Below are 24,572 nucleotides of genomic sequence, written 5' to 3' on the forward strand. Positions count from 1 at the left end.
AGAGACATAGAAGGATAAGCAGGCTCCTCCCTGGGAGCCCGATGTGGGACTCCATTCTGGGACCGGGACCACGCTCCAAGCCAAAGACAGGAGCTCAACTGCTAAACCACTCAGGCATCCCAGCTCATGCATTTTCATCTTAAAAGTATGTTACCTAAAAAGCTTAGATCATTAATTTTCATCATTTCTCATTTTCTATTGTATGTTTCTAGGATGAAAAACATCCCTCTAAATAGTGCTTTAACTGCTTCAAGCATGTTCTGTTATGTAGAATTTCTACTACTGTCACTTCAAAATAATGTTCTATTTTCTTTTGCCATTTCTTATTTGACCTATGAGTTACTCAGACATCTATTTATTAATTTTCAAGGATATAAGACTTCTCTAATTTTGTTTTTATCATTGATTTCTAATTTAAATGCCCTTGGGTCATATTTACTTCATAGCTAACATGTCATCAAGTATTGAAAAAAAAAGCATTCTGCAGGTTTAGGTACAATGTTCTCTATATGTTCATTAAATGGACCTTATGTGTAGGTTCTTTAAATCTTCCACAGACCTACAGTTGTTTTCTCTGCTTTAACCACCAAAATATGAAATACATTTGTTAACATCTCTCATTATTATGATAGATGTGTCCATTTCCACTTTTAATTTATTTTTGTTTTATATATTTTAGTATTACATATGCCTAGGGAATTAATCTCCAAGAAGCCTTTTAAAAATAAATTGTTTTGACTGATAATTAATTCAGATATTCCTATTTTGTTCTGAATCTCATTTATCTAGAACATCTTTTCCATTGTTTAGTCTCAACAATTCTGTAGCTTTATGAATTAGATGTGTTATGCAGTAAACAATTTATATCTTTCTCAAAAAACAAAACAAAAAAAAACACGTGAAGCATTTAGTCTATTTACTTTCATCTTCAATTAATCATATATTTGTATTTGCATAGTTTTTTCTTTCTTTTTCTCACATTTCTTACTTTTTTTCTTTTTCTCCCTCAAAAAACACAGTCTGTTAATCATTCATCTCTTATTCTATACTTTTAATGTAATTACTTTATAAATCTTAAGATGCAGACTTTATTTGTAATACTCTAAATTTGATCTATCTTCTCTCTCCTAGAATAATGTGAGAATTTTATATTGTAATTTCAATCCAATTACCTGTCCCAATTTTTAGGATAAGACACACATATTTTTCAGTATGTGTTTTTCTAAGATTTGTGTATATACTGACCTGCCCCAGCCACCCCCAGCATAAAGCATCCACATCCTGGAAGGTCTGTGACTTTGAGACTCTCCAGTGTCTACAAGTCTACAGGAAGAAATTGCCAAAGAAAAGCTGTTGGCAGTGTTCTACATAAGAATTTACTCAGTAAAGATTTTAGTTAGTCATGTAATCCTGGATATGTTAAGATTAGGGAAAATAAGAGACCAAAAGTGGAATCTGGTAACCAGAGATCCCATGCTACACAGGCAATATATGCTAATGAGGAATTCTCTTAATCTTCATCATAGTTACTGATAAAAAACACCCTTCACAGTAAATCATTTACAGTTTTCCATGATTATTTATGGAAAACATTACTAATATATACTAATTGCTGGTTCTCCTCTCCTAATGGGCACTCGTATTACTGAAGTTAAGTAGGGCTACATACAATTTGCTTTGCCCCCACAAAACAAACTGAGTAGAAACTGCCTGTACAGTTTCTTGTTGGAAGTAATTTTTCATGCTCTCTGCCTCAAACTCTGACCCATGTGGCATCAGTTGCTATATACATGCTACAGCTACAAGATGATGCCATCTTCATCAGCCTGGACCTCTAAGAGGCTTCATAGAGAACAAAACATCTGTCCTGCAAAGCTGCCAGGCCCAAAGTCAACTGCGTGATCAGGGAACAAACACAGGGGCCTGGAAAATACTTGTTACTGAACTATAATTTAGCCACATCCAACCAATGTATTTAACTTAATTCTCATCCTATAAGGCAAAGCAGATGCTGGTTTCCCCTCTCCACCCTATGTTAGATATAAGAATACTGAAACATAGCAAAATTAGGTTGCTTTCAAAGATCATTCGCTTTTGAGGTGCCTGGGTGGTTCAGTTGAGCATCTGACTCTTGGTTTCAGCTCAGGGTATGAACACAGGGTCATGAGATCAGTCTTCTAGTTGGGCTCCACACAGTGTGGAGTCTACTTGATATTCTCTTCTTCTGCCAATCCCCTCACTTAAGCTCTCACTCTCTCTCTCTCTCACTCTCTCTCAAACAAATAAATAAATATTTTTTAAAAATCATCCACTTTTAAATATCAAGATCTACAGGATAATTTCACTTATAAATGAGATATAAGGCATATATAAGCTGGTAATTAAGATAAGAATGTGTCATTATTCTGCTCAACCCTAAAACATCTGTAAAGTGAAATCTCCATTGCAACACTTACTTGGAACTATAAATTCTATTTCTTCTGACATAGCAACTCCCAGTTTATTAGAAGCAAAGCAGCGATATTTCCCTTGAAAGTGAGATATGTGCCCCTCATTTGGGATCTTAAAGGTTCCTGAGTTGTTAGACACAATTATCCGAGAGTCAGAGAGATCAAAAGGCTTGTCATCCTTAGTCCATGTAAACCTGTAAGATAAAACTCAAGTAAACAACCCTGAAAAATCAGAATGTATCTCTTAATTTTAAAGCGGTGACAACAAAATGCACAAAAATGACAAAACCAAGACATTTGATGGTAAAAAACTGTATTTTTAATTGACTATATAATAGACAAAAAAAGTCTCAGTAGAGTCTGAGAAAGCTTAAAAGTTGTTACAAACTGAATGTTCATGTCTCCCTCGAATTCATATGTTGAAGCCCAATCCCTAAAGTAAGATTAGCTGGAGGTGTAGAACTGGGGAGGTGATCAGATCAGGAGGGTGGGGTTCCCACGAATGGGGTTAGCATCCTCATGAAGGAGAGCATTTTTGTCCTTTTCTGCCATGTTAAGTTACAGCCAGAAAACAGCTGTCTATGAACCAAGAAACAGGTCCTCCTCATCAGACACCAAATCAACCCGGGCCTTGATCTTGGTCAGCCCAGCCTCCAGAACTGTGTGACAAATGTACATTTGTTGTTTAAACCACCAAGTCTGTGCCATTTTTGTTATAGCACACTGAACTAAGACCAAGCCATAAAGAAACTGTAATAACTGAGAAAACAAATTGAAGATAGGTTCTGTTCTAAGTTTTTTAACTTTTTCAATTGGAAAGGTATTTTACTAATACTTTGAAGATTACTAAATCTAAAAACATGTAACATGTCATCACATCATGTATGTATGTGAAGAGCTCACTCAAAATTATAAAACAAACAAGAACTATTAAATGTGGTCATATTTCCTACCTACATTTTTAGACAATAATGGATTTGAGATCACAAAAAAATATAAAATTTTGAAAATTGAGTTTTTCCAATTGTTACAATGCTACTAAAGACAGTTTCTATGACAACATTATCTTCTGTCATATGATTATTGTTTAAGTTACTTAATGATTTGCATTTTTCCCCTTTACAAACAAATTGTGGTAAACAACCTTAACATTTATTTTTTGGTACTTATCCAAATATTTCATTAGATCAAGCTATTAAAAGTAAGACTGATAGACCAATAACATAAGAAAATTTTTATAGATGTTGATAAATGTTGCAGAATTACATTACAGAAAAAAATATGCATAGTTAAATTCCCACCCCAGTATGCCACCATATCATTTCTGTGGATGAGGCCATAAAAAGCATTTAAAAAAATCTTATCAATCCAGTAATGACTTCCCAATTTGATTTTATTCAGCATTTCATATATGAATTATCAATGAAAATTGTGGAATGTGTTAGGACACCATATTCTTATACTAAACTGAACATTCTTTCACCAGGAATAAGAAACCTTTATGGGACACATATTTTTGTTAGGAACATGCCTGCCTTCCCCTCACACTATTTCTTTTGTCTTCTCTTTCAATGTGTTTTATGTTGTATCAGCTTTACTTACAAAGAACACAGAGAATCTATTCTTTCAAATTCCAGTATGTTGACTGGGATCAATTCACCTATACAGAATTAAACATTTCCACTTGGCAATATGTTATGTCTTTTCATTCATTTAAATCTTCTTTCCTGATTCTAGGTAGAATTTTATAAACACCACCCTCAATTTAAATACTACATAGTTCTTGTTACATAGTATCTGACACTGTTTTTGTTGATGTTGCTAATACTAATTGGTAAGACTGAGGACTTTTTCCTCTTGCTTTATGTTGGGATATTTTCTCCTCCTTGATTCCCAATTATTTTCTAACTGCCTATATGGCCATCCAATTATGTTTTATTAAATTTATTTTTTAATTTTTAAATCAATTTATAATCAACAACTTCAATGTAACCCTTTGTATTTATCAAATCTTGTTTTTGCATAGTGGACAGAATAACAACTTATATAATAATAATAATAATAATAATAATCATATTAATCATATTTTCTCACATATATATAGATTTTATTTTATTTTTTGGCAAGTCTTAACCTTCAAGATTTATAGTTCCACAAGCTTATAATAGAGTACAAAGAAATTTTTAAAAGATTACATATATTTAAACAATTATTTCATTTGAAAGAATACTCACGTTGGTTCAGGATTTCCTTTAGCTTCACATTCAATTTGAAAATATTCATCAAAGGGAAAGGCAACTTGCACTTTTGACTGTTTTACAATTGTTGGAACCTGCTGAACTAAATATCAAAATATGTATTTAAAGAATATGATCTACAAAAACTAGATGAGTTTAATTTAGCCACAATAGAAACACTTGAAACATGCTCTCTATGTTGATACATAAAAGAACTATAAAAAAGTAAAAATTACAGAACAAATCTGACTTTGTCTTTGAAAAATGTATTTTATTAATTAATTTTTGAGGTTTGCCCTTGGGTCATGTTTTTTATGCCAGTGTAGTCAACATACAGTGCTTATTAGTTTCAGGTGTACAATATAATGATTCAACAATTCTTTGCAATACTCAGTGTTCGTGATAAGTGTACTCTTAATCCTCTTCATCTATTTTACCCATCCCCCCACCCACCACTCATCTGGTAACCATTCATTTGTTCTCTATGGTTAAGAGTCTATGTTTTGGTTTGTCTCTTTTTTCTTTGTTTTCTTTCTTAAATTCTACATATGTGTGATATCATATGGTATTTGTTTTTCTCTGATTGACTTCTTTCACTTAGCCTATAACCTCTAGATCCATCTATGTCATTATAAATGGCAAGATTTCACTCTATTTGGCTGAATAATATACTATTGTGTATATGTGTGTGTGTGTATACAATATATATATAAATTCTTCATTCACCTATCAATGGACACTTTGGGGTGTTTCCATAATTTGGCAGCAATAAACACAGGAGTGCATATATCTTTTCTAATTAGTGTTATTGTACTTTTTGGGTAAATACCCAATAGTGGAGTTGCTGGATCATATAGTAATTCTATTTTTAACTTTTTTGAGGAAACTCCATACTGTTTTCCACAGTGGCTGCATAAGGTTGCATTCCCAACAATTGCATACAAGGGTTCCTTTTTCTCCGCAGCCAACATGTGTTGTTTCTTCAGTTTTGAATTTTAGCCATTCTGACAGATATGAAGTGATAACTCATTGTGATTTTAATTTGCATTTCCCCAATAATTAGTGATGTTGAGCACTGTTTTATGTGTCTGTTGGCCATCTCTAAGTCTTTGGAGAAATGTCTGTTCATGTCTTCCACCCATTTTTTAATTGAATTATGCAAAAACTGAGAAACCTTCAAAAAACATATGTATTAATCCATTTTAAATAGCCTTCCTTGTTAAAATATCTATTTTATCAAGAACACAAAATATGAGAACAGTGGCATTTTTTACATTATAGCAAATTTCTAATATCTTCATAGAAGGCAGCTGGATTCTCACATCTACACATTTAATCTGTTCCAAAAGTTGTTCTTCTTAAATATATGAAGAAAATCTAGCTTTACACAGGTATGTATTTGAAAAAGGGTGAGATATTCTATCATCCTTTCTGATGATACACCAAAACTCAACAGGTGGTAGTTTCTCAAACTATAATAGCAGTAGTTTCTTTATTACAGTTTGGAATCTGAAATCATATCAATGAATTTTTCATATTCTATTTTACTAAAATGTTTTACCCATAGTGTTATTTTTAAAGATCTTATTTTGGGGAACCTGGGGGGCTCAGTGGTTGAGCATCTGCTTTTGGCTCAGGGCGTGATCCTGAGGTCTTGGTATCCAGACCCACATCGGGTTCCCCACAGAGAGCCTGCTTCTCCCTCTGCTTATGTATCTGCCTTTCTCTCAGTATTTCTCATGAATAAATAAAATCTTTTTTAAGACATAAAATAAATAATTTTTTTAAGTAATCACTACTATGCAATGCAAGGCTCAAACTCAATCCTGAAATCGAGAGTTGCTCTACCAACTAAGCCAGCTAGGTGCTCCTATCCATGGCTTCTTTTTAAGCATGTATAATTTTGTAACATATAATAATCATTTAGAAAAAAAATACTGTTTCATGGACCCTGAGAGGTCCATGGTCACATTTTAAGCACTGATGGCCAGAATAGTAACTTAAAGCTCTTTCCAATTCTAAAAAAAAAAATTCGGCTTGATGAATATGATCATTGAGTTTTCCTAGTTTAGGTACATTAGTCCAAGTTCAGTCTTTATCCATGGGATATTCACAAACACTTTAACAACATGCTTAGAACACATCCTTACCTTTATGCACATTTACCTTATTTCTGATATCTACGTTTCTAAGTACAGCAAGTCTTGAGCTTATCGCAAATTCATGTTATTTAAATTTTATTACAGTTATAAAAGGTGAAGGATAATGCACAATAGCAACAGTCCCTAGGATATCAGCTAATAACTTGTGAACAACTTGTTTATTAGAACATTACTCTTCTTTAAATTTGCTAAGGTTGTAAAGTCTCGGCAATAACTAATTACTCAGGGAATGGAACTAATAACCTTTGAGTGTTTATAAGAATATATATTCTACATTATAAATCTTTTCCTCCATAATTAGGCCAATTACTAACACACCAGACTCCTTGACATTCAAATTGGATACCTGCCTTAGTTGCATTTGCTAGTGAGTGCTCTAGAGTACTGAAATAAATGGATAATATTCAGTTGTTCTGAAAACATGTCATTAATATTTCATAACAATTGTTGTCTAAGGACATTGTAGCATGAAAGTACATAAGTAATTGAGACAGCCAGAATAAAAATGTGTGCCATGGATTAATATAAGCTTTCAAATTCTTTACCACTGATGACCTAAATGAGAAAAGATGGAAAGAAAACGTATATTCTAAGAGAATATGGTCAGGAATCAGATCAGGAATCCCGGTGCATCTTTGTTGCTATGGGAGGGGGAATGTAAGATTATTAGCCCCTTTTCCACAAGTATCACCAAGAACTTTGCTCTTAATTTGGTACTGCACACTCAAACCAAAAGAATCTACTGAAGATGAATTATTTCCAGCTCTTGACCTGAAAGTCTACAACTAGGTTGATCTATATTGTGGGTAGGCTAGGAGATTTCAGCTTGATTTAAAGAGAACTTTAAATCTGTACATCTACAAATAAGGTAGAATTCCTTAAGAAGCAAAAATATTCAAAGAGTAACATGACTATCTGTCAAGGACAATGGAAAGAGATTCTCACTTAGGGCTGAACTAAAGGGCAGGGCTGCCCAAAGTGTATGATGTGAAACTGCTATGTGAAGTAATTTAAGGTGGCCCTCAGAATAATGGCTTAAAAACACATTATGCTATATAGTCAGAGACTTAACTGCCTTTTCTTTTTCTTTTTTTTTTTTAATTTTTTTAACTGCCTTTTCTATTCACATTCAGATAGAGTACTTCAGAAGAAATATTTAAGTTCAGAGTTAGCACTTCTCTTAATGTTTATTTAACTTGCTAAGCTCAAGTCTAATTGTCTAGAGCTTAGATAATGTGCAAAGGTCATTTCCAGTGCTAAGATTCAAATAAACAAGCAATGCCTCTTGTATTATAAGTCTCCAAATTACATATGATAAAGACAGCAGGGATAATAGAGGAAGCATATGGAAAAAAATATCTAAATAACCTCTCAAGGGTATTTTACATCCCCTGTCCTTATAACACAAATTCTCCAAATCTACATTACAAAGCTGGTGCAGTATTACATAAACTGCATTTGTAAATGTATCATTTTTTGTCTGTTATTTTTTAGGTATGTAAAGATATATACTTCCATCAAACCATTGAATAGCCTCTTGATATAAACTCATGCTATGGAATGCTTAGATTTTCAGAATAGATATCTTATATTTCAGTTGTATAATAATGTTTTTTTAATATTTTCTTAATTCATTGTTTTCATTCTTAAATATACAATCATTTTGAAAAAAGATACAAAATTATTCAGTTCATTTTTATCATAATTGGTTTAAACCATTAATTCCTGAATCATAACACTTCATAAAATACACCAATGAAGTACATAAAAGTAACAGCTGTTGGTAATAGTGAAGAATATTTTATATGGCAAAACACCTGATCTATAGGTCATGTTTCCTGTTATATGTTCAGTTTGCATAAGAGGCAAAAAACCTGAGCTGCAAAATAATTATAGCAAGTAGTCAAATAGAAGACATCCACATTTTTTAAAAGGCAATCATGAATTCTGATGATAGACTGCTGGAAAATAAATAGAAATATGGTAGAAAAATCACATCCTCAATCTATAAGTATTCTACTTAAAAATGAAAACACGTATATGAAATTCCATAAAGTAGGTATTAAATGCTGTCATTTTACCTGAAAGTGGTATTTCCATGGCTGTGGAGAATTTTAACAGGAAACAAATTAGAGATAAGATTAATCCTCTTCCACCTAACAGCATCTCCATTGCTCTTCAGGATGGAGGCAACTCAGGAAGAATAAATCGTAATGTCTCCTCCTACTTTTGGTTTAAAGCTGAGAAGAACGTAGTACACCTGGAAACAAAAAAAAGAAAGAAAGAAAGAAAGAAAGAAAGAAAGAAAGAAAGAAAGAAAGAAAAGCAAAATAACATATACTTTAAGTTCATATACTCTGAACTTCAACTTTTATTTGGAGAGATTATGCTTTGGCATTTTTCATATATGTATAAAATACTATACATTTAAAAATAGTAACTAAGCCTGCTGTTCTGCTATTTTTTATAATATTGAGAATATAAAGAGACAAAAATTCTATTTATATTTTAGTTTGAGAAAAGTTCTGTATGGATCATAAAGAAAAATAATCCCATCCCCTGCTTCTTCCTCCACAAAATGTTGAATTAGAGCAATTGCTTTACTCTGCTTTCTCCGATCTCAATTGACTCATCTATAAAAAATGGGAATTGGGAAAAAATTATCTTTGTGTGGCTTAGAAAATTTCCCTAAATGAAAAATAACTTACATTGGTAATTAAAAATATTTTCAAATGTACCACTGCATTGACACATACTTTCTTGATAAAATAAATTATTCTAATCAACAAAACAAAATGTGGAAAAATTACTTATAAAAATCAGAACATTGCTTAACTACAGTAATTGAATTTTGCACATTTATACACAGTTGGGAAATACTGACCCATACAGAGAATTCTAAGATGAAAAATCAGAAGAAAATATTAATATCTTATCATTTGAACTTTCTTTTCCTTCTCTCTCTTTCTCTCTTTTAAAGATTTTATTTATTTCATTTGAGAGAGAGAGAGAAAGAGAAAAAGACACGAGCCGGGAGGGGTAGGGAGGGAGAAGAAGATTCTCTGCTGAACAGCGAGGCCGAGGCAGGCTTGATCCCAGGACCCTGAGATCATCACCTGAGCCAAAGGCAGATGCTTAGCCAACTGAACCACCTAGGAGTTCCCCTTCTCTGTTCTTGAAACACTTTGATAATAGTCATTTCAATTCATTATTTGTAGTTATATGTCATCCTTTACCTGTAATCTATTACTTAATATTCTGTCCCATTGATATTTAATACTGATTTTTTTAAGGGCATTTCATAAATTTGTTTAATGATCCTGTCTTCTATTTGTTAGGAGAAAGACTTGGAAAATATGATGCTTTTAGGTGACCATATTTCCAGATTCATACATCAAACTATAGTGAAATAGAAAATACAAACACTAGATAGCTCAGTAAGTGACTACAGACTCAATTAAAATTAATCTCTTGATTTAGGCTAGTGATTCAACAGTCTCTAATAATTGCCATAGTAAAATAGCTTGCAGACATGAATTGTTCAATAGTGATGATCTGACTTAGGAATTTTAATGGTCTTAACTACATGGTCTTGATGAGAGAAATTCTTTCCCATAAAAGGATGCCACATTGAACCCCTGGCTTAAAATAAGGTTATAAATTAAGAGACATAACATTGATGACACCAACAGTTTCCAGAATATGGAATGGTTAATTCTATGTCTGACCTATTCTCCTGCAGGGATTAGCTTCAATTTACCTGAGACTTATATGTTAAGAGGCTGTTACATAAAAGTCACTGGAAGTTAAAATGTGACTCCTTGCAAGCAAGACTCCATTAGGTGATGTTGATAGCTCCAAAATAGCTTTCATATTATAAAGGGAATGTCAGTCATAATTTCATTGTCAGAATGCAAAAGGGCATACTGTTTAGTAATTCTGTTTTGCAACACTAAGGTAGCAATAAAATTATATTCCCATTTATCTTTCTTCAAAGAATATGAATATAATGCCTCACACCAGACCTCAAAGATAAAAGCAATTATCGGAACTTAGGATGGAAATGACAGTAAGGCAAGTACAAAATAACACTAAAATATTTTGAGACCTAGTCACATAAAGCTGATGTCTGATTGCTTATGTTAATGACATTAACTCAGATTAAAAAAAGAATCAATGAATTTTCATGGATTTAATCTTCCTTCTATCCTAGCTCATCCTTGGAAAGAAGAAAACCATCTGTGACATCTAACTCAAAAGAAAACAGATAGTGTCATATACAATTGACCCTTTCCAATTGACCCAAGCCTTAGCTTGTCTAGTGTGATAGTATGGTAAGGATTAGGAACACACTGGTTCTGAGACACAGAAACATGGACAGGCATGTATGTTATTCTCCCAAATAATGTTGTCTAATATGCATATATCGCTGATACTATAAAATGACCTCAAAGATCCCTCTGATGTTTTGAAAATAGCTCTGCTGGAGTAAGTCTAGAAACAATGTATTCCCTTAACTTAAATTCATCTTCTGCTTTAAGAAATAGAAAAGAGAGTTGGCTTATCCTTCATCCATTTTACCTGGACTTCCAAGTACATGCAAAGATGCTAGAGCCCACAGGTCAGCTAACAGGAGACAGTGATACATAACGCATAAGAACATGAAAAATGAAGACAAAATATCATAGGTTCAAAGCCATTACTTACTACCATGTGGCCTTGGGAAGTTTATCCAACCTCTCTTGCTCATTTCTACAAATGAATAGAGTAGTTCAGTCCTATAGCGCACTTAAGAAGGTTAAGTGAGGTAATGCATGGTTAGCATAGAAGAAGAAATGAAATTTATTACTAATAGTGACAGTGATGATGATTTTGTTGTTACTGATAAATAAGTAGAGTATAGCCTCCAGTAATAATATTCTGATCAAAAGAATATGGTTAATTTGTACGTATTCTAATACAGTTACGGAATCCAATGACTTAAAAAATAAAAGCTAGTTTACTATTTAGTGGTGAAATGATACTGTTTTAAAAAACTCTATTTTTTTTAAAGGTGGGGGATGTGTAGATTGATGACAAAAGTCTTCACTTCTTCTCACCTCCGTGTCTCCATGTGCTTTGCATATAATTTTACAGGTTCTCCCACTAAGAAGCAATTTCCTCACTTCTGGAATCTGGCTGGACTTTGATCAACAAAATGATGTCTGAGCTTAGGCCTCAAGAATTGCACATTTTTGCTCTCTGTCTCTCTTTCTCTTTCTAGAACCCTGCTCATTTTTCACTCAGCTAGCCTGCTGAAAGATGAGAGACATTACTTCATCACCACCTATAATCCAGTAGGCAAGCAACCACCAAACATTAAAGGGCGGCCATTCTAGAAGAGCCAGTCCCAGACAACCTGCCAGCTGAACACAGGCGTAAGAGCCAGCCTGACCCATATTAGTCCAGACTGCTTAGAATCAGCAGAACCATCTGACAAGTTTCAGGGCCACCACCCCCAAACACCATGCCATGGTATATGATATATGTTAAGCTGAGGAAATTTTAGAAATGGCAGGCACTAGAAGGACCCTGACCTTCTTCTGAAGTAGGTCTAAAATCCTCCTGTGATAGATGCTCTCCTTAGACCAGAGATAAGGAGCATTCTTATCTCTGAAGATGGAAGGACACTGAGATGCATCCAAAAAAGCAGGTCTTTCTAGGGTTTCCACGCTGAGTAAACTTAGCCCAGGCCCCTTTTGTTCTATTACATTTTCCACAACTTTCTGCTCTTCATAAAATCCAGCATAAAAATGCTTCTTCGGGTCTTCATTTCCTTCTGAAGACTACTATGTCACATAAAACTTACATTAAATAGATTTGTATGGTTTTCTCATACCATCCTATCTTCTGCTACAGAGATCCAGCTAAGAACTTAGAAGGATAGAAGGAGAAAAGATATTTTTCCTACTCTATGCACCTAAAAACACAGTAGACTTAGGAACAACAGTAAATGTTTCTTGTGTTAAAGCAATCTGCTTTAGTATGATTTGAAATGTAGAAATAGCTAAATGATATAGGAAGAAAAGAATAAAAGCATTCCTACCATATTGATAATTGTGGTAGCTGTATAATAGATACATATGGAGATTCTTTATACTACCGTCTCTATCTTCAGTTATGTTTGAACATTTTCATAAGAAAGACATTTATAATGTAGCAATTCAGTCTGCTGAAATCAGAAAAAAGCCTAAATAATCCAGTACGATAAGGAGACTCCTTTAGCAAAAGATGGACAGCACCTCCTGGTATACCTTTAATAAAAAACAGAAGGTCTCTCTTAAGGCTACCATGCTATCAGACCTCTTCTGTTTAAACTATATTCAGAAAATTTGAGGTCCCTTTGAATGTAAAGTGTATGTGTTCTACATATCCAGCACAAGTCCATAATTAAATGCAATATTTGTTCCTTTATGTTTTTGGAAGAAATATAAGCCCAACTTACAGTAATTATTTAAACCTGGGTAGCCATAGTACATCCTCTGGATGGCATGCTTTGATACTTAATTCACTGATTTTATACAATGTTTTCATTAGATTCTGTTAAATTCCATTAATAGAGTACAGAAAGGCAAAAAAGCATAAAATATGGTAAGAGTACACAGTCACTTTGGACTATTATTTATATTTATGTATACATGCTCTGCCTCTAAATCGAACAGAAACAAATTATTTTAAAGTAAGTGTAAAGGTCTCCTGCTATTGTTGATATATTCTGGATAATAATCATTCCTAATAACCACTTGTTTTTTATACTTGACAGTAATGCTGTCATGGTGACTCAAAACATTTGACATTATGGTTTTCTAATGGTTTCATTGTATTACAAATCTTTTTTTTTCCCTTTAAGTAAATAGATTACCACAAATACATTATTTCTGAATTCAAAAATAAAGAGATTATTACTTTACTGTAAAAAGAATAAAATTTGATGGTGTAGTGAATGGACCAAAAGCAGCTTAAAAAGGTCTGGGATAGTAAATTTCATCTTAGTGATATTTTTCACACCCTTGGCATCTTCTGTCAATAATTATTCACAAACATGTTGAAGTCAAATTTCTCAAGAGAAAATATAACAAGGCAACTCTAAAGAAAAAAAAAAAAAAGCAACTCTCAGGATCACTATTTTTAAAACTCTCATTTCCATGGCAGCAGCTTACACAAAGTAGCCATGTCAGCGACAGGCCATCTGCCATTTCTAAAGAAGGCATGGAATGTAAACAGCCCCCCCAAAAAGTGCTGTGTTGACATTCCTGTTCAGTAAGAAACAGCATTAAGTTGTTTCAGCCACTATGAATTCTAGAGATTGGAATTAACTTCATGCGTGCTAAATCATTAAACAACATTTTTCTACTCAGGAAGCTTGAAATAGATCAGCAACTTTTATTATAGTCAGCAGGAAAGGATATATTATGACACTGACATCCAAATTGTAGTTTTAAAAATAACTCAATGGATTTGTGTAATAGTCTGGGACAGTGCTATAACTTGAAATTGTTTAAATTTTATTTTCTCTTCACACTAAAAGGACTTAAGAATCACTAAGCTGCAAAGAGCAAGTGTCTTATATAAGGCTATTTGACATTTTCATGATGGGATAGATGTCACCTTCACTTCCCTCTGACCTCAGCTGTCCCTTTATAAAACTCCTTTTCATGCGATTGTCAAGCTAGTGTAAACTATTCCCTTGATTCAAGAATTAGGTCTTATGGGGAGGAAGTCCAGCACATTTCCATAAGCCTGAAGTGTGATCTGAATCACTCAACACCTGGAAACTGGATAAACACAAAGAAATTCAAAGGCTTTTGTTCAATTGTCTACTTGGCTAATACCATAAATCAATTTACAAGTGTCATAAACACAGTAATCCTGAAATAACTGTTAATGGCTTTTCCCTCTGAAAACAAAGGAAATATTGTATGTTATGGCCATATCCATTAAAACTCTGTTTCATGTCACCAAGTGACAAGACAAAAGAATTGCTTAGCGTGTTAATTTATCCTCCCTGCAGAAGATCAAAGAAATGTAGATTTTTATTATAAGCAAATTGATTTTATTGGGAAAATGTCAGCTTTAATTAATAATTATGTTGGGTAAAGTAATATTATTAATAATACCATTTATTTAACTAAATAGCACAATATAGTGTGGTTGAGCTCTGATAGGAATATAACTGAATATAATCAATATTTTGTTTGTTTTGCCCTCCATTTACCTATGAATCTTAAATTCTTACCAAGTAGCAAGTTGCAATGACATCTAATTCGAATTATTTTATAATGGAGAGAAAGAAAGAAAGAAAAAAACACACCAAAATTCAAGATCACTTGACTGCAGGGATGAAGAAAATGATCTCACATCCCAACATATAAGGCAAATTCTGAATCATTTCTAACACACCTTATATACCAATGATGGTCATCCAAGGAATTTTTTTTAATTGAGGAAAGCACAGATGTACAAAACACACAAAATTTACGTGCAGTTAATTTTTACATATATATAAATCTGTTTAATCACCTTTCAAATCTTTTATGGAGTTTTTGGTCACCAAAAGCATTCCATCAGCTTCATTCTTAGAGAACTCCAGATGACCAGTTAACAAGAAAGCAAAACCTGTTTGCATTCCCCCAAACCACTGGATCCCAACGAGGTTAGTATCTCTCCCCACAGCTGATGTTTGTATTATGTGGGGCAGTTTGGGTTGTCTTAATGTCTAGAGAGTGCTACTAGCATTTGCTATGCAGGAATGCAGGAACCAGAGACCCTAAATGACCCCAAGTGTTCAGCACAGTCCTGCTAAATGAAGAAGTACCCTACCTGAAAGGTCTCCACTACTCAACTGTAAGTTAAAAAAGGCTGTGTGGTCAATAAGTCAGGGATAGGCTATACACACTATTCTATGCAGCTTTGAAAATTTTTCAGTGCACACTAGCATATAAAGGCAGACAAATTTACTTAATTTAGGATTTCATAAACTTTTCTGACTATGAAATTCTCTGTGTGTTTGTGTGTGTAACTTTTACCAAAATTCACATGTGGAAGAAACTTCTTTATGAGTCATCATCAACAAATAACAACTGAAATATCAACAGTAATAGTTATCAGCCTTTAAAATTTATTGAGCTATTTCTATGTCCCATAATTGCTTTTCATTGTGAAAAATTTGCTTAATTCTCACATCTTCATGATGTAGGTTTAATATCATAACAATTGAGACCCATTTAAATAAAGGGAAACTGAGACACAAAATGCCCAAAGTCTTACAAATAAAATGTTGAGTTGAACTTAAATGGAATGGAAGTTAATCTAGAAACAATGGAATCTGTTTCTGGAATCACTGTTCTTAATTATTATAATGAGAACTATTTGGAAAAAAATAATTTTCAAGATTTAAAGATGTTTATTGACCATCAGAATAAAACTATAATAAAATACTTCAAATTAATCAAATAAGAAATGTATGAAGCAACTATGGAAAATTTTCTACTGATTAATTCCATCAGATCTTAATGAATATTTCCTAGGAAAATAAGTTAAAATACTCTAATGGAACATTATTTTCAGGGATAAAAAAAATCCTGAGACTAGATAATCTAAAACTTTACCATTCAAAATTGTCTCAACCAGGAAGGTCCCATCACTTCTTATTTGAAAGAAAGCATTCATGGATTATATTCTCATCTAAAATTATCAAACAACAAACTGTCTAAAACTTAAGAACTGCAATATATGGGAGATAGAGACTATAAGAGATTTCTGAAGTATAATCAAAGATTAACTTCAGGAAATGAATTCTTACAGAAAGCATCCTCTTGGATCCTTTTTCTTTTTCTTGTTCCCAGCCCCACTTCATAATACCTATAATTACAGAAGATTGTGAACAGTTTTGACAAATAAGCTATTGATATCCAGCTGGCAATTAGATTAAAGCTCAATTTGTAGAATTTCTTTTCTCATTCTCTACTTTTCGCCTGTCATTAAATAATATTCCCTCTATTTACTTCCTCTTTATTTATTCCTTATATATTTCAACTTGGCTCAGTATAAAAAAATTCAAAAAGGAAATGGAGTACTTCCAGACAAATTAAAAGCTCTTTTCTTTATTCCTTTTTAATAGACCAGTAATACAAACACATGTGAAAATGTTTCATTGAGTTTGGAAATCAATGATAAAAATTAAAAGCAAGAAATTTGGAATTTTTTAAAAAAGCATAATAAATTATATATAATGTTTTTTTTTACAACTACTTTTTTTTATTTGACCTCATATAAAATTTTTTAAGGCCATGTCATTTTTTAAATTTCAATTCAATTAATTAACATATAATTTATTATTAGTTTCAGAGGTAGAAGTGATTCATTAGTCTTAATATAATAACCCAGTGCTCATTACATCACATGCCCTCCTTAATGTCCATCACCCAGTTACCCCGTCCCCCCACTCCCCTCCCCTCCAGCACCCTCAGTTTGTTTCTTATGATTAAGAGTCTCTTATGGTTTGCCTCCCTCTCTGATTTCATCTTGTTTTATTTTTCCCTCTCTTCCCCTAAAATCCTGTTTTGTTTCTTAAATTCCACATACAAAAAAAAAAATTCCACATACAAGTGAGGTCATATGATAACTGCCTTTCTCTGACTTATTTCACTTAGCCTAATACCCCGTAGTTTCATCCATGTCATTGCAAATGGCAAGATTTAATTTTTTTGATGGCTTTGTGTATATATATATATATATATATATATATATATATATATATATATTCATCTGTCGATGTACATCATGGCTCCTCCCACAGTTTGGCTATTGTGGACATTGCTGCTATTAACTCTGGGATGCAGGTGTCCGTTGTTTCACTACATCTGTATCTTTAGGGTAAATAACCAGTAGTACAATTGCTGGGTCATAGGGTAGCTCTATTTTTAACTTCTTGAGGAACCTCCACACTGTTTTCCAGAGTAGCTGCACCAGCTTGCATTCTCATCAACAGTGTAAGAAGGTTCCCCTTTTTCCACATCCTTGCCTGTACATGTTGTTTCCTAAGTTGTTAATTTTAGCCATTATGACCAGTGTGAAAATTCTATATACAAATCAAAATAACAATTACATTTTAAAAAAATAGAAAACTCATTTTTAAAATATACCTAAGTTTGGGGTGATTTTAATGAAGTTTTCCACTTTTCTCTATTAACCAAATGCTTTTAATGAGCACACAGTAATTATAACACTAAAATGAGGGCTCAAGAGTTGTTTTTGTACCTGCTTATACACATATATGTAAGAGATTGTCCACTTCCTGAGGCAGGATCCAAATCTTATTTACCCTTACTGTGCCTGCCTAAAATATATGAGATACTTGCTAAATTTTTCTGAATATATGAATTTCATACATATGTTCACAAAAGAATATACTCTGCAAAAATGTAGAGAGTAAATAAAACTTTAAAAACCACTTCCCCCCCCAAAAAAAAACACACTTTCCCCCTTGTTCACCCAAAGATAACTCAGAATTTAAATTTTCTGCCATACTTATTAAAGAAAATGCGGGTCTGAATATGTAAAACATTGATCTGAATATTGCTAGGCCTATTGCAATAATGAAGGATAACAGAAAAAGAACTTTCAATACATCTCATTAATTTTATCAGTGTCTACTTGAAGCCAGCTATATTCACAGGTTTTAGTGGTTCCAACAAGTGCCAATGGAAGCAAAGCATTACATTTTCTAAAATTTACTTTAGAATACTTACATCATAAACTGTGTGTGAGTTATGTAGGTGTGACTGAATTTTTTTCCACCACAGTGTGGTTAGGTAATATTTGAAAGGTTTTAATTAGGACTTTGCTAAACTTCCCATTAAATGTAGCAGAACCGGCTACCTCAAGTGCTTCAGCTATCTTTATGTTTCAAAATATCAGGTGGCTTGTTAATGTTAGAAGAATTTTTCACAGACAGACCAGTGGTATCCAGTATATAGGTGGATTCACTAAAAATGTTTGTCCACACGCAAATACCCTTTCATGAATAGGGTATAATAATCAAGCAAGCCCTACACCTACAGACACTTCCATTGCAAATCTAGGCTTAGGATTCCACTCATTTGCACAATGAGAGGTTTTTTTATTGTTTTTTTTTTCCTGATTCCAGTTGGAAGGATAGTGAATCCTGTAGCTAGAACACCACATCTGCCACTAGATAAACTTTCTTACAGAGTTCTATCACAGTACCTCAACATTTTAATGTCTGGGACTCCAGTGAGCTGAAAGAATAGAGTATAAATGTGTGTATACTGTCTGCATGTGTGTGCACCCACATGTGTATAAGCACATGTGTACACTTAATGGCTACTAAATTTTTGTTCATCTAGGGGAACGTCAGCCTAAGACTACCCTTGTCAGATAACACCTGTAGCTGGGTTATGAGCAAGAACTAAAATGTTCATATTCGGGGGTAGCCCGGGTGGCTCAGTGGTTGAGCATCTGCCTTTGGCCTGGGGCGTGATCCTGTAGACCCGAGATTGAGTCCCACGTCAGGCTCCCTGCATGGAGCCTGCTTATCCCTCTGCCTGTGTCTCTGTCTCTGTCTCTGTCTCTCTCTCTGTGTGTCTCTCATGAATAAATAAAAAAAATATTTTTAAAAAATAAAAATAAAATAAAATAAAATAAAATAAATGTTCATCTTCCTCTGAGTCTTGGAAACTACCAATATTTACAAAAAGCACCTAATGATGGAAAAAGTGAACAAATGAGATTAGGTTGTGATCCAATAAACATCAAGAAATCATTACATGCTATATAAACTCCTGTTTGGAGGCCTTGTCTCATAAAAGATAACTTTTTAAATCTGAAAAAGTGACACACCATTAACCTTAAACCTAGTCATTGGGGCGCCTGGGGGGCTTAGTCATTAAGAGTCTGATTCTTGATTTTGGCTCAAGGTGGTGAGATCAAGCCCTGATGATGGTCTCCATGCAAAGTATGGAGCCTGCTTGGGATTTGTTCTCTCCCTAACCCTCTGCCCCCTCCCAACCTACACACATGCTCTCTCTCACTCTCTCGCTCTCTTGCTCTCTGTCTCAACAATTGGTACTGGATGGTCCTTGAGTGTGGTTTTATTGTTCTTTAATCATCATAGGCACTTAAGGATCTTATCATAACTAGGAGGGCCAGCATCATTAACGATTTCTAGTGAATATTAAACACATGAACCAGAGACACTGATGTATTCCTTCAGGGAGGACAAAGCTGTATTATGAAGATAACCAGTTCAAGGTTTGGGGTATCTCATTTTTTATTTCTATCATTATACTATTTTACAACCATTTACTATTTTTTAAGTTCTTCTGTTTCATCCTCACATTTTCTTTTCCAGTCTTTGAGGCAAAATCCAAAGCAATTTATCAGTTAAAAATGCTAAAGGTTGTATACTAAATTTCAGACTACTTTTTCCCTTTGAAATTTGGAGTTTATAAAAATATCTCTCATCAATTCAAAACTTTAAGGTGAAACATAATGAAGGAAATCAACTGTAATCAATGAAATATAGGGCATATGAAAGAAATAGCATTCATGCATAATTGCAGTCTAAATATTGTCCAAGTGGTATGTCTTTACTCAAACTCAAAAGAAAGGCATAAGCAGTTTTGTTATAAATAATCTGATACATGAATACCTCAGTATGTTAGAAATTTTAAGCTTGACACTATACAAATCCTAAAAGCAATCCTATTCTTTTAAAATCATAAAATACAAAGTGATATTTCTAGGTAGTAAAGAGAAATTTATAAACAGCTTATAATTTCCTTTAGCTCATCATCACTCTGATGACGGCAGGACCTGACAAAGTTGATTGATCATCCCTTGTACTTTTATGAGATGAATTAATGCAAAATCCTAAACCAATGACCTAGATGCTAAACTGTTCAGATCTCGTACTTGTTTCCCATGAATAGGAAATAAGAATAAGAAAGCAGAATCAGCCTTATATGTCATTCTGAACTGTCTTCTTTTATTTGTATAATAACCAGTTGGATACAATTTTCTGGGGTAAAGTTATACAGCTTACCTAAATTCGTGTGTTAACAGTAGAAAATAATTTTACAACTTCTGATTCCTTTTTTAAAAGATTTTATTTATTTACCTGACAGAGAGAGAGAGAGAGAGCACAAGCAGGAGGAGCAGCAGGGAGACAGAGAAGCAGACTCCTTGAGCCTGATATGGGGCTCAATCCCAAGACCCTGGGATCATGACAGGAGCCAAAGGCAGATGATCCCAGGGTCATGATCCCAGGGTCATGACAGGAGCCAAAGGCAGATGCTTAACCAACTGAGTCACCCAGGTGCCCCTGACTTTTGATTCTGATACACATTTTTTTTTTTAGAAATTGTACTAAATTTTTATCATATACCATTTTAAATTAGTTTTTATTTTATAATAAAAATACATCCCTGTAAATGTCCAAAGGAAAGTAATGAAACTTATTACTATATAGAACTTTAAATATAATTTAGCTTGTTAATTAATAACAATAATTAAAGATTACACATTTCCCCCTCTTTCTTCCCACTCTGGATAACAGGTCCAGAAACTTTTCTGTAGAAATATATATGATATATAATACAGTGTACAATTTATGATTACTACATAAATGCTACCATATATGTATGATATTCTGTTAAGTAAAAAGGCAATTTATAGAGTGATATTCATTGAGCAGGTAAGGTTTATGGGGCTCTTCCTGGGAAAGACAGAATTTATTAGTCATTTTAATTTCAGCTGAGGAAAAAATCATTGAAACTATTGGGCAGCCCAGATGGCTCAGTGGTTTAGCGCCACCTTCAGCCCAAGAGCGTGATCCTGGAGACCTGGGATAGAGTCCCGTGTCGGGCTCCCTGCATGGAGCCTGCTTCTCCCTCTGCCTGTGTCTCTGCCTCTCTCTCTCTCTCTCTCTCTCTCTTTCTCTCATGAATAAATAAATAAAATCGTTAAAGAAAAAAAAAAAAGAAAGAAAGATAACTGTGAAAGATTTCAAACTTATCTGGCTATACAATTACAATTTGGATGGAGATCACTGCCAATGTTATGAATGTTCTTAAGTTCATCAACATTTCACCATTAATTCATTTATCCTTTTTTTTTAAGTACCAAAATGGAGTCACTTGGACTAAGCCTCACATCAACAAAAAAAGACTTAATACCTAACAAAATTGTAGTTTCAATCTCTTCCAGGATTGTAATCTTAAAGCAGTTATTTTGGAAATTCCTGGTCAGCAGTGAGGCAATTGGCCTGATAGACCCATTCTAAACCACATAGATGAGATCCATCCACTTTTCACTTGTTCTTGCACTCTTCTGCCTGAGGTTCCCATTTTGTAAGGCATTTCAGAGCTCCTTTCTACTTGGTAGATGGGATGTTGCCCCATTCACGAATCATTAAATAAAACCAATTTGATCTTTAAATTTCCTCAACTAAATTTTGTTTGCTTAAAATTTATTGTCCTGAGTACAAAGAATATTCACTCTGGAACAATTTTCTTTTACATTATATTTTATAATTCTAAAGATACTACTATGTTCATTGATATATCTGTAGTCACTAATAAGTGACAGTGACCCCCCCAAAAAAGGGTTATGTGTTTGGATCAAACTTCATGTGAACTACAAGTGACTTTTTAGCCCCTGGGTACTTGTTCCTTGTTCTAGAGCTCCTTCTCCTAAATGAGAGAACTCAAACTATCATTCTTTGCTACTAAAATACTATTAATAAATGACAACTGCATATATACTGTTTTCCATAAATATTGTGGTTTGTCAGGCAACCTGAATTCAATATAGCCAACAGAGTCAAAAAGGAAGTAAAGTGAATCCATGACCAGGTATAATTACAGTACAATGTATTATAGAATAATCTGATAAATAAAAACTGCCACCCAGACGGGCACTGAGGGGGACACTTGACGGGATGAGCAATGGGTGTTTTTCTGTATGTTGGTAAATTGAACACCAATAAACATTAATTTATTAAAAAAAAAAAAAAAAAAACCTGCCACCCAGTCACCCAAAGTGATTTCTTTTTGGAAGAAGAGTCCCAGGCAGGAAGGCAATTTCCAAAAAGTAGAAGCACAACAATGACAACCATTTTACGGCAATGAAGCACTTCTTTAGAATCTTTCACAGCAAGAATTTTGCATTTTGTTCCTTATACTTTTAACTGGACAAGGCTGAGTCTCAGCAAAGTGCTATGTAATTGCAGAAGAATCCCTTCTCTGAGCAAACAAAAATCACCTCCATTAAGTGTTGAATCATTCCGTGGAAGATAATGGTACTCAAAAGGTAACTGCTGGTTCTAACAAGTCACTTTTGCTTGTTTATCAGGTTTGAATTGCCACTAGGAGGTTGGCTATGAATTCTCTTAAGTAGGAAAAAAGTGTTTGTTTGTTTGTTTGTTTGTTTTTGCATTCTCTTGATTTAAAAAAAAATTCTCCAGAGATGAGTCTTCTGCCATCTGAAGCAATAGGTGATACCAAAAAAAGTGGTCTGGAGACCAAGCAAGCCATGTGCATTTGTGCCTGAAGGAAAAGCTATGCAGAGGCCTTCTTGAGGCTCAGCCCATTCCTAACACACATCCTCCAGGGAGATGATGAATCCCATCTGTTCATGATCTGGTTCCTCAGCACTCCCTATCTGGGCTGTATTATCTAGGTGTGAAAATTAATAAAGGGAAGCCCCACTAGAATTAAGTCAAGAGGTTTGGCTGGGGGAAACTCTCATGTCCTGTCATTTTTTGTCAATTGCAAACCCAATTGAGACAGACTTTGCACACTTGGGTGCACACTTGGATTTACTCTCTCAGCAGGAGGAAGAAAGGCTGGCAATAGTGTAGCCAAGAAGAAACAATCATAACTTAGCTAATTAAAAACCACTATACTTTAAACTTCCAGTTTACTCCAATGGACTTTTTGATTGTAACAGCCTTCCCAGCTCCCCTTTTCTTACATAAAAAAGCCTTCCTTTCATTTGTTCCTCAGACTATGGTTTTGCCACCGCTTGGTTGTCCTGGAGGGCCATTCTCTGCTCCTCCTGAGTAAGTTCAACTTTTTTTTTTTTTAAAGATTTTATTTATTTATTCATGAGAGACACAGAGAGAAAGAGAGAGAGAGGCAGAGACACAGGCAGAGGGAGAAGCAAGCTCCTTGCAGGGAGCCCGATGCAGAACTGGATCCCGGGACTCCCAAGATATGCCCTGGGCCAAAGGCAGGCACCAAACTGTTAAGCCACCCAGGGATCCCATGTTCCTGAGTAAGTTCATCTTTTGCTGGTAAAATAACTAGCAGTTTTGGGACACCTGGCTGGCTCAGCGGTTGAGTGTCTGCCTTCGGCTCAGGGCGTGATCCTGGAGTCCAGGGAACAGGTCCCACCTCTGGCTCCCTGCATGAAGCCTGCTTCTCCCTCTGCCTCTCTTTCTCTCATGAATAAATAAATGAAATCATTTTTTAAAAAAACTAGCAGTTTTATTTTAAGGTTAACATAGGTAAAGAAGATCTAGGCCAATAATCTTTTAAAAAGGAAAATCTTCAGGGATGCCTGGGTGACTCAGTCACCCAGTTAAGTGGCTGCTGAGGTTATGATCCTGCAATCCTGGGATCAAGCCTCATGTTAGGCTTCCTGCTGAGCAGGGAGTCTGT

The 24,572-nt window shown here is 34.2% G+C and overlaps 1 protein-coding gene across 25 annotated transcripts in view; it reads right to left on the bottom strand.

Moving 5' to 3' along the window:
* CHL1 (cell adhesion molecule L1 like) overlaps positions 1–24,572 on the bottom strand; it is a 315,215-nt gene that overhangs the window by 66,586 nt on the left and 224,057 nt on the right. For all 25 annotated transcript variants that reach the window (XM_072720400.1, XM_072720410.1, XM_072720412.1 and 22 more), the window contains 3 exons: positions 8,931–9,109; positions 4,685–4,790; positions 2,457–2,644 (listed from right to left, as the gene is read on the bottom strand). In XM_072720400.1, the coding sequence (XP_072576501.1) occupies positions 2,457–2,644; positions 4,685–4,790; positions 8,931–9,021 (385 nt within the window). In that variant the 5' untranslated portion in view covers positions 9,022–9,109. The remainder of the gene's footprint in view (positions 1–2,456; positions 2,645–4,684; positions 4,791–8,930; positions 9,110–24,572) is intronic.

The sequence above is a fragment of the Vulpes vulpes genome, chromosome 9 (assembly GCF_048418805.1).
Source record: "Vulpes vulpes isolate BD-2025 chromosome 9, VulVul3, whole genome shotgun sequence".
NCBI classification, from domain to species: Eukaryota; Metazoa; Chordata; class Mammalia; order Carnivora; family Canidae; genus Vulpes; species Vulpes vulpes.